The sequence below is a fragment of the Nomascus leucogenys genome, chromosome 3, assembly GCF_006542625.1.
Source record: "Nomascus leucogenys isolate Asia chromosome 3, Asia_NLE_v1, whole genome shotgun sequence".
NCBI classification, from domain to species: Eukaryota; Metazoa; Chordata; class Mammalia; order Primates; family Hylobatidae; genus Nomascus; species Nomascus leucogenys.
In genome coordinates this window covers 117402655-117414711 of record NC_044383.1, presented here as the reverse complement: position 1 = coordinate 117414711, position 12057 = coordinate 117402655, and the positions used below count along the sequence as shown (strand labels likewise).

At 37.8% G+C, this 12057-nt stretch overlaps 1 protein-coding gene across 3 annotated transcripts in view; it reads right to left on the bottom strand.

The window, feature by feature from the left end:
• Positions 1–12057, bottom strand: part of AKAP7 (A-kinase anchoring protein 7) — a 156033-nt gene that overhangs the window by 123969 nt on the left and 20007 nt on the right. For all 3 annotated transcript variants that reach the window (XM_003255709.3, XM_030809685.1, XM_030809687.1), the window contains exon 3: positions 7498–7637. In XM_003255709.3, coding sequence (XP_003255757.3) covers positions 7498–7637 — 140 coding nt within the window. The remainder of the gene's footprint in view (positions 1–7497; positions 7638–12057) is intronic.

Here is a 12057-nt window from a genome sequence, read left to right as displayed (position 1 = left end):
GCTTGACTAGGCCTAACCATGGGCTTCTCTCTCTGTCCTTGTCTGAATCTAGTTTGAACAAGAATGCTGCTATGTCAGTTTTAAGAAATCCCCCACCCTTGGTGTCTAACCACCCTCCATATCTGAGCTATCTTATCACCACAGCCTCCCTTCAGCAATAATCCTATCTGGTCTGTTTAGTCAGAAACCCCTCATCCTTCCTCTCAGTAATTTTCCATTCACTGACCTCCACTCTGCTCCTTGGTTATAAATCCCCATTTGTCCTTGTTGGAGTTGAGTCCAATTTCTCTCCCCAACTGAGAGACCCCATTGCAGTGATCCCTGTACCAGTCACCATGGCCCCTCTGGAATACGGTCTGTCATATCATCTTTAACAAGTGTCATGAATAACTTTTTCTTTAGCATCATGTACCTTTACAATAAATCCACATCACCCAAAATAACCTCAGCATTTCCCTGTTCCTTATAATCTGCAAGAGACCAACAGAGGAAATGGTGTTTTCTTAGTAGGAAGTTACACAATAACACCTAACATTTTCCAACACAAGATGTCATTTTTGTGACACCCAGTAAAAGAATATTCATAGCCTAATAAGTAAAATGTTCCAAACATAATGGTATACAAAAATCTTAGAGAGTCACAGTTTACTCTATACAGACAAAATGAAATTAAAAACTTCTTGAGGTCAATGTCTATCTCTTCTACACCACTGTCTCACCACAGTGCAGTGATGATAATAAAAAACAATATTTAAACAGCGGCAGCAGCAACTAACTTTTACTGTGTGCTCACTAGGTTCTAGGTATCATGGTGAATATTTTACATATATATTAGCTCAGTGTAGCCTCCCAACAGTCCTGTGAGGTAGATACTGGTATTATCTCTGTTAAAATAAACTGAAACACAGACTTTAAAAATCCCAAGGCCATATATCCACCAAAGCTAAAAATAACCTGGGAAAAGAATAAACTACATACAAAAAAGATGAGAGAGGCACCTGGAGGAAAAGATCCAGGAGGGGTGAGGAGGAGAAGTAGCTAGAAAGCAATGGAATACGGAAAAAGACCAAGAGATGTACAAGGAGTTTGTTCATTTATGAGAAGGGGAAAGGGGAGAAGCAGAAATGTGGTCATGGACTTAAGAACTGAAACATCAAGGGAAGATATTTAAGGGGATTTTCAGAAAGTCTAACCAGTGCTATGGTTTGAATGTGTCCTCCGAAGTTCATGTGCTGGAAACTAGACCCCCAGTTCACAGTGTTGTGGGGTGAGGCCTAACCAGAGGTGTTTGGGTCATGGGGGCACTGCTCTCATGAACGGGTTAATGCTGTTACTGTGGAAGTGGGCTTCTTATAGAAGGATGAGTTCAGTCCGCTCTTGAGCCTGCTCACTTGCCACTCACTCTCTCCCTGACCCTCTCGTCTTCCACCATGGGACAAGAGCAGCAAGAAGGCTCTTGCCAGATGTTGGCTGGTTCCTCAATCTTGGATTTCCCAGCTGCCAGAATTGTGAGAAATAAACTGCTCTTTATGAATTATCCAGTCTCAGGTAGCACAAAATGGACTATGTTACACTATGTAACAGAACACACTTGCTCTCAAAAAAAAGCCTTTAGTATAAGTCCACATTACTCCACAATTATTTTAAAGTTGAATTTTTGCATTGCCAAACTTACAGAGTTGCATTAAAGATCATATTAGAAAAGCTATATGAAAGTACTTTGTAAGCTCTTCACCATTTGCCAAATATATAAAGTACACAACAGCGCCAATATTATTCAAATCAGTGGTTTTCTACCAGCGCAATTTTGCCTCCCAGGGGACATTTGGCAATACCTATTTTTGGTTGTCATAATTGGATAGGGGATTGCTACTTGCACCTACTAGTAGAATATTTGCATTTGCATTTTCATACTAACTTAGTCTTCATTCTAACTTCAAATATTAATTATATGTAAATTCAGGGCAATGTTCAAAATTCCATCCATTTGTATATTCCACATTCTGGTGAAATGTCTCACACAGTAAAATAGTTTTAGACCATTAATATCTTTGAATTATACAGTAGCATATAAAACTATAAGTAAAAACTGTAAAATACTTTAAAGACTATTATTTCTCTCAAGTCACATAGTATTTATGCAAGATTAGCCTCAAACTTATAAAAATTTTAAGGTTAATCTTCAAGCAATGTATTTATAACAATGCTTTGATTCTCCAGATTAATTTATGTATTTCTTGATCTAACTGTAATATTTTTCATGCTTTTTATTCTTAATTACATTCTTAAAAAGTAAAAGAAAGACACTTTAGAGTCTTCTTTATATGTCATATTTTAAAAATACCAATGACATCAAAGGCCAAAGGAAACTAATTTTTACAACCATTATTTAAAATTCTACAAGGTCATTAAAGCTTATCTGTCACCATAATCCCCAGCCATTGGCAGTGCTGCACAAAGCACATTTTTAAAACCTAATACTATAAAGTCAAATTCAAATAAGACAGTGAAAGAAACTTGTAAAAATAAAAACTTTACTTAAATCTTAAATATTTCATTCACTAAGTAATTTGAGTTAAGAGAATAAAAGCTGATATTCATCTGCTAAATATCACCACTGTCATATTCCATATGCCTAAAAATAATGCAATTAGAAAATTTGTTTTCATATCTTTTAAGCTTTCTAATTGAATCAAATCATATATGAGTTCAAAGGAAATGCCTTAAAGTTAGCATGCCTCTACATGAGAGAGAAGAGTTACAGTCTAGGGAAAATGTCTTTGACCTCATCTTTTGATATTGTTCTTGGAATTTTCCTAAGCTGTCATTTTTTTTTAATTTTTTTTTTATTATTATACTTTAGGTTTTAGGGTACATGTGCACAATGTGCAGGTTTGTTACATGTGTATCCATGTGCCATGTTGTTTTGCTGCACCCATTAACTTGTCATTTAGCGTTAGGTATATCTCCTAATGCTGTCCCTCCCCCCTCCCCCCACCCCACAACAGTCCCCGGAGTGTGATGTTCCCCTTCCTGTGTCCTTGAGTTCTCATTGTTCAATTCCCACCTATGAGTGTTATTAACACAAATATTGTTCCCAAATTTGTTGCCTCATTAAGATTTATTAGAATTATCACACTAATTTGCTACCTAATTTTTCTTTATTTTTTTTGCCTGTCCACAACTATAAAAAGAACTTGAAAAACTGATGATATAGCAATAACTGGAGTAAAAGTAAAAAAAATCCTCAAATAATGTTCTATATCTACCAGATGCCTAACATAACCATGATGACATCAAATACTTTTACTATTATTTTCCAGAAAAGAACTGAATGCACTAATCTATGTCCATATTGTCCTAAGACCAGTAATTTTCACATTGCAAAATTATGCAATACATAAGTAAATGTAACAAATGCCTTTTAAAATCCCTGAAGAGGCTGGGCATGGTGGCTCACACCTCTAATCCCAACATTTTGGGAAGCTGAGAAGGAAGGATCACTTGAGCCCAGGCGATTAAGACCAGCCTGGGCAACATAGTGAGACTTCATCTCTATTTAAAAAAAAAGAAAAGAAAAGAAAAGAAGGAGATAAAATAAAACCGCTGAAGAAAATCTTTTTCTTCCATTAGTATATTTTTAAAACATAGGAAAGAAAGAAAGAGAAAATAAAATCGCTGAAGAAAACCTTTTTCTTCCATTAGTATATTTTTAAAACATACCAAAAAATACCAAAAAAATTAATACACTCCTAATTTCAATCAGCTTCTGACTGTTCTTTGATTTTTTCAATGTTGATTCTTACTACCTCTCAAAAGAAGGCATATAAAACAATATATGGGTAAATCCAGCTAGAATTAATTAAACAATTCTAGCCATTTAAGAAACATTTAGGATTTACTGTACCCCCATCAAAATGTTTTCTTCTTTTCTTTTTAAACTAACATGCAATTGAAAGTTAATGGAAACACATACTTTCACCAATTAGGATATTTGTATGCAGCCATCCTAATCCATTTTCCAATTCTATTGCTTAAAATATGAAATCAAGATTTTCCACTAGTAAAGAATTCCAAACTTCTAAGAATGTGTTTAAAATCAAAGACCAGTGGAATTCTGGATACTTTTTTCTTTAAAACTAGATGCCAACATGTAGAGGCCAAAAGTAGAGCAACTCATTGTGAATGTGCTAGCTTCCAAAAGCTTGTTTGCAGGTCACTTAATTGGAACTTGGAATACAGTCTTCCATTGAAACAATGTTATAAATGCTAATTCTTTTCCCAAGCCTTCCCACAAAGGCTCATAAGTAGTTTAAAAAGAAAATTAACATTAGACACTTTAAAACAAACAAAAATGTGCTCATGTAGAATATACAAAATGTAACTCCTAATCTTGCCTGATTCCTACATTTCTTCCCCATATTTGTATGTAAGCTTTCTAAGTGGTTAACTACAAATAAGTCTCTTGAAAGGGAAACATTAAATTATTTGGTTTCAAGGTCACTTGAAACCTGCATTTCCCTCTATTATAAGTTACCCTACCTCCTCCAAAACCAGTAACTGCTGTTGAACCTGTATTTTGAAACCACCATTACATTGCATTTATTATTTTTACGTGTTCTGGTTATAACTTGGAATGACAGAAACACGCTTTTGCCATGAAACAACAGCAGAGAGAGAGGAAGAGCAAGAGCGAGAGAGCGTGTGTGTATGCGCACCTACTCTTGAACAAACACCAGTCTAGGTATGGGCATGCACTAAAAATCTTGTGAGGAAGATAAGTGTCAAGTTGCAAGGATGAGAAATGACATACAGAAAGCTGTGAAAGCCTTTAGCTGACAGGAATGGGGCAAGGAAAGGGATAGTTGATCTAGACGAGGTGGTCATGGGTAGAGAGGTTTGAGATGAGATTCCAGCATTAACAAAACCAAGAGGAGCAAAGAGAAAACTCCAGCCAGAGAAGGCTTTTCCTGGGGCCGAGGGAACCTGGCAAGCCCAAGGAAGGGTAGAAGAGCTCGGGCAGGAAAAGCAAGGGCTGAAGGAGAGACGAACAACAGACAAAACCTCAGAGAACATGGAAAAGAGGTTGTCTTTATCCTATCGATGGGAAAATCCTGAAGTATATAAGCAGGTTGGTGACATGGCTAGATTTGGGTTTAGGAAATAGTCATCTGAAGGAGGTATTATCACCCACCTCATTTTACACCCGAACAAACTGAAACTTGAAAAATTTAGGTAACCTGACGTACATATGCAGCAGAGTCTGTGACTCAGCTGGTACTAACAAGTCTGTCAGACCCAAAGCCTGTACTCTTTCCAGCATTTACACAACTTTACAGGGGTAGAGAGGCAGAAACAAAGGCTACAGCAGGTTAAAGAATGAAAACTAAAAGCTGCGGACAGGACTCTCATCCCCTTTCTCCCTTCACCTTTGTGATGCAAAGCCTAGAAGTTAGTGGTGGAAGGAAAGAATTTTTCTCTCCTCCTTCCTCTCAATCCCCTTCCCCACCTTCCCTATCCCATCAGCACATCATCCCACCAGTCTTCTCCAGAAGGGGTAAGAAGCCATAACGCAGCTAGGAGGGGAGAGAGGGCAGACATGGGGGTGATGTAGAGATGCTGTTCAGTCTCCCCTAGGAGCAAGGAATACAGGTGAAGGGAGAAGCTGAAAATGAGCAGCCTATAGAAAGCAACAACCAGAGGTGTTCATCAAACACCTAGATTGAGAGACTCTGTCAAATCAAAATACAGAACCTGGATTCTCTTCCAATCACAAATCATGTGTCTGTAGGGAAGTCACTTCAACTGTCTGACATTCAGTGTCCTTAGGACCTGGCTTCTATCTGGCTGCTCATGAAAGCAGCAGCACCTTTCACTCCCTGAGCTCTTCTAATCCCCACAGGTATACGTGATCCTAAATTTCAAACCAAACAACTTGCAAGTATTTTAATAAAATGTATAATTGCTGATTACACTAATTTTGTATTGCCTAAACACTTTTAAGGAGTATTGCACTAGGACTTTTATTTTATTTTTTTTTTTTTTTTAAATACCGTCTGGCTCTGTCACCCAGGCTGGAGTGCAGTGGCACAATCTTGGCTCACTGCAACCTCTGCCTCCTGGACTCAAGCAATCCTCCCATCTCAGCCTCCCAAGTAGCTAGGACCACAGGTGTGAGCCACCATACCCGGCTAGTTTTTGTATATTTAGTAAAGACGGGGTTTTGCCATGTTGCCCAGGCTGGTCTCAAACTCCTGGGCTCGAGGGATCCATCCACCTCAGCTTCCCAAAGTGCTGAGATTACAGGCATGAGCCACCACACCTGGCCCTTATTAGGACTTTTAAGAAGTATTCCTCAACCAAAGGAACCAAATATGTATCAGTAAAATCAGAATATGATTCTTCAGTACATCAAATCTAAAAACTTATATGGCTAGGTAACTCTTCTCTCGTTACGTATATTTTCTCCCCAGCTAAACTGTGTCTCACAGACTAGATATTTCCTAGAATGACCCAACATAATTTATTTTTTCTTTTGATATTTATTTCTTTCATTTTAATTTTCATTTGATTTTTAACAATTTGGTAGCATTCCCTAGAGACATTCTAGTTAAACAAGGGGAAAGGCAATGTGGAAATGTGACTGGTCAAAGAGATTATCACCTACAACCAAACAGAAATTCAAATCTGGCTCTTAAATTGGGCCAAGGGGTAAAAACAGTCAGTCTTCCAAGTGAGGTGTTCTTTCCTGAGGGATTTTAATTCCTACCTCACCACTTCAGTAGTTGTAATGAGATGCAGTAGTTTTCTCTCTCAGGGGTTTCTCAGTATGGAGCTAACTGGCTGGTTCCATTTCCTATTATTTATTACATTAATTTTTCAGATTTTAATAGATTTTTACCAAGTTTAATGGTGCAATATTAAGTTGTTACAATACTGAGTAATTTTTTAAAGAAACTATGTTGAAATAATCACTATAATAAACAAGATTAAACAGCAAGAAACCCCAGTTTACCTTCCCAACAGAGATCTCAGAATCCTCTTTTCTCAACTGGTCACTGCTCTCTACTTCCAAAAGGTCCCTCAGATAAAATGAACAAACACTTGCAAATGACCTTGACATGCCATCTGGCAACACTTTTTCAAGTGGATTTTGCAAAATTACTGTTTAAATATGATTGTCTAAATATTTTTGGAGGCTGAGGTGGAAAGACTGCTTGAGTCCAGGAGTTCAAAGCTGCAGTGAGCTATGACTGTGCCACTGCACTCCAGCCTGGGTGCCAGGGCAAGACCCTGTCTCAGAACAATAAAAGATATTTTCCAAACTTGTTGTTTAAATACATTTCTATTACTTACATGGAAATATTCCCTGGACAGTCCTGCTAAAATGCCACCAAAGACTCTTAAAAGCTGAGAGCAAGTGGGCTCATAAGCATTTAGCGTACTTTAAATTTAGAATAAAATTTCACAGTAAAAATAGTTTTCTAAAAATAGCACCTCTTTGTTGGTGATTGGAATGGATAGGAAATAGTTGGGTTGATAATCTTTTCGTTTTTTTTTCCTCTTCTTTACTTGATCACTCTTGATCCACTCATTTTCTTGACTTCTCTTCAAATTTATTTGAGGTTCATCAGTGACTAGAGGAAAAAAGTCAAACAATACGTCTAATACATTTAAACAAAGATAATACAGTCAGAAAAAAAACAAGCAATATATAAGTAGCAATCATTCATCAGTGTCATTTTCAAATCTAAAGCAAAAGTTTGCAAACATTTCTGTAAAGGACCTCATAGTAAATAGTTTAGGCACTGCAGATGACATAGTCTCTGCCGTTAACTACTCACCTCTGCTGTAGACAAAACATAAGTGAGTGGGTATAGTTGTGTTCCTGCTTTATTTTCAAAGCAGGGTAGTTAACCAGATTTGGCCTGAGGGCCATAGTGAGCTGACTCATGATCTGAAGCACAGCTCCCGGCACCACAATGTTCATAACACTAAGAAAGATCATTTCTTCAACCATCCTGTATAGGTATGTTTGTAACTTCTAAAGTATAACCCCACTGCCACACAAAGTTTTGGTCTGGGGCCACTGTCACACTATATACTATTTGTTGCAAAAATTAAGAGAATGCTTTGGAAACTTCCATAGCAATGGGGCAGAATAATTTGGTCTGCTGAATTTTGATTCCTACTTTGTAGTCTTTTCTTTTATTTCATTTTCTAATAATTTCGCTTTTATCGTATTTTACAAAAGTATCCATTGGCAACAAACAGGAAATTTTTTTTAAAAACTGATCCTTGGCCAGGCTCAGTGGCTCACGCCTGTAATCCCAGCACTTTGGGAGGCCAAGGCGGGCGGATCACGAGGTCAGGAGATCAAGACCATCCTGGCTAATATGGTGAAACCTCGTCTCTACTAAAAATATAAAAAATTAGCCGGGTGTGCTGGCGGGCACCTGTAGTCCCAGCTACTTGGGAGGCTGAGGCAGGAGAATGGCGTGAACCCAGGAGGCGGAGCTTGCAGTGAGCCGAGATGGCGCCACTGCACTACAGCCTGGGCGACACAGGGAGACTCTGTCTCAAAAATAAAAAATAAAAATAAATAAATAAAATAAAATAAACTGATCCTTAACGAAAGGTAATTTTGAGAAGCATTTACAATACCACTTTTTAAAGTAATCCTTGTAAGACTCATTTACAACATCTAACAATTCTAATTATGAAGCATGCTCCCAGAAATAATTACTAAATCTGTGTGAAATGCCGTCATCTTTTTTTTTTTTTTAACAGATTCTATCAGGGCTTCCATATGCACGCAAAACTACAATCCATTAATTGAGCTTCCAAGCCATGTCTTCTTGAATAGTAGTTTACTGTTCAAAATAGAGTTCCTCTGCAGGGCATGGTGGCTCACGCCTGTAATCCCAGCACTTTGGGAGGCTGAAGCGGGAAGACCACTTGAGGTCAAGAGTGTGAGACCAGCCTGGGCAATAAGGTGAAACCCCATCTCCTCTAAAAATACAAAAATTAGCCAGTCATGGTAGCACATGCCTGTAGTCTCAGCTACTTGGGAGGGTGAGGCACAAAATCACTTGAACCCAGGAGGCAGAGGTTGCAGTTACCCAAGACAACGCCACTGCACTCCAGCCTGGACAATGTGTCTCCAAAAAAACAAAACAAAACAAAACAGAGTACCTCACAGAGACTTTGTGAAAATTCAGATATATTTTCTGAGGTGTTATTTTGAAAAAGGAAGGAAAGAACCACTTTACCTTACATTCAATCCTATTCGGTTGGTTTCATCTTTGGGATCAACTCTAATAGACCGCAGTAACTGCCCGCACACAATGCCTTAAGAAGGATTGTGAAAAGAAGTCTGGGCTCAACCCACAGCCCAGTGCCCAACCCACAGCCCAGTGCCTGTGTGCATATGCAACCCTGCTTTAACTGAATCCCTTATTTTACACATGATAAAACAGAAAAGCAGAAAAATTTTGCTACTGTATCAAATTGCTTCTCTACTGAAGTTCTGCACAGCTAGTTAATATTACACATAAAACCACAGAGCAAAAATAATTCTTATTCTGTTGCTCTTTGAGATAATAGTAAACAATTTTAAGTTAATGCCTCAAATAGTATTTTAATGGTAATTTCTAAGAAAAATAGTACAGGGTGTTTAAAATTAAAAAGCTAAGACTATGTAGAAATAGATGTGTTTTCTTTCCACAACATATATTTGTAAGACCTACAAAATGGGGTAAACTAAGAGCAAGGTGGCCTGGGCAATATATCTGACCATATCATTATGAATTACGGCAAAATTATCTGGTGTGTTCGTGCATCTATTTCATCACTATATCTCTCAACAATATGTCTAATGATTAATGTGGCTAATGATAGCTCTTCATGGTTAGGGGATACACATTTAAAATATAAATTATTATTAGTTTCTTTTACACACGTAAGCTTATCAGAACTTTACATATTTTATTACTAAGAAATAGTTTGTAGCATTTTTATCTGTGTTATAAGAATTATGTGAATTGTCCATTCATGATGCCATTGGGTTTTATTTCTTACATAAGAGTTTTAATACGGCAAATCAAATCAATATACTGTTGGGCTGCCTGCAACTTTACACATCTAAGAAAAGGTCCTATATCTAACTGCAGTAATATGAATATACTAATTTTAAACAGAAACTACAAAATATGCTAATGAAGAACACATATATTTTAAATCCACTTCTAAATACATTTCTAGCCCACCACCACCTAGTGTTAATAAATTAGTACTCTGAAAATTAAAGCCAATTTTAATATAGTTGGAACCAGAGCACCTGGGTTAGAATCCTGGCTCTCCCACATACTAGCTGTGTGGCTGTGTGATTTTAGACGAGCACATAAACTCTCTTTATTCAGTTTCCCTGTGTGATTTTAGAATAATAATAATAGTTACTTCATAGGATCTTTTTGAGGATTGAGTCATTTAATACATAAAAACATTTAGACCACTTCCTGGTACAAAGTAAACACTATTATTAGCTATTATAATTATTAGATAATACTCAGAACTAAACATAATTAGGAAGATAAATCTGTATCTATTAAAGAACATTTAGTAAACTCAAGGCGGGGCGCGGTGGCTCATGCCTGTAATCCCAGCACTTCGGGAGGCCGAGGTGGGTGGATCACGAGGTCAGGAGATCCAGACCATCCTGGCTAACACGGTGAAACCTCGTCTCTACTAAAAATACAAAAAAATTAGCCAGGCGTGGTGGCGGCCGCCTGTAGTCCCAGCTACTCGGGAGGCTGAGGCAGGAGAATGGCATGAACCCGGGAGGCGGAGCTTGCAGTGATCTAAGATGGCGCCACTGCACACTCCAGCCTGGGTGACAGAGCGAGACTCCAGCTCAAAAAAAAAAAAAAAAAAAAGGAAACTCCAAAAAGAAACAGATGATTTATAAACTCTCCATGGTTTTTACTCATCCAGACCACTTGCACCTTCTATGAGTATGGAAAATGAAGAGCTGCCCTGAACAGTTCTTTTTTTGTTATTGTTTTGTTTTGTTTTGAAACAGGATCTCACTCTGTCACCCAGGCTGGAGTGCAGTGATGCAATCATAGCTCACTGTAACCTTGAACTCCTTGGGCTCAAATGATCCTCCCATCTCAGCCTCTCCAAGTAGCTGGGACTACAGGTATGCACCACCACAGCTCATTAATTTTTCATTTTTTGTAGAGGTGGGGGTCTCACTATGTTGCCCAGGCTGGTCTTGAACTCCTGGGCTCAAGCAATGCTCCCACCTTGGCCTCCTAACATGCTGGGACAGGCATGAGCTACCGCACCCATCCCTGAACAGTTTTTTAAATTAAATATAATGTTGAAAAATAAATTTCAAAAGCAAGATCCCTTTTTTAAGGTAAAATTACAAATCAATTCTAAATAAGTTCCTAGCGTCCGGCCCCTTATATTTCATTGTCCAAATCACCACACAGGGCTAACCCCAAGCAACACAGGATGCTTGGATGGTGAATCTGGCAGCTATCAACCTGTACTGGGAAAAAAATACTCTACAAAAGATAGAAGGGGCAACAGCAGTTGAGAAAATGACTAGTACTGTGTTTCAATTTATAGAGGCAGCACTGGATAGTGAAAAGGCCAATGACCTGAAGACTAGATTTCCAACAAGCATCTTTTAATTAAGTAACTTAATAGGTTTATCTGAGAACTTAAAAATCTTACCAATCCTTGGAGAAAGAGCTGATTCCAGGTCTGGAGCATACAATGTACGAGAGTTCTGGAAATTCAAAGACTCCTAGGATCATATGAGAAGATCTCTAAATTCAATTTAAATGTCTTCTCATTGGCCAAAGATGGGACAATTTGGGCACCAAATAGAATAAACTTCAGTGGTGTTAAATACATCAGATATGCTTAAATCCATCCATTCTTAATGATACTAAAAAAAATTAAAGCCAAAAACTCACAGGTCACCTTTGGAGGAATCTAGAGAAACATGATTCTAAATATCTGATGATAACAGAAAAAAGTCAA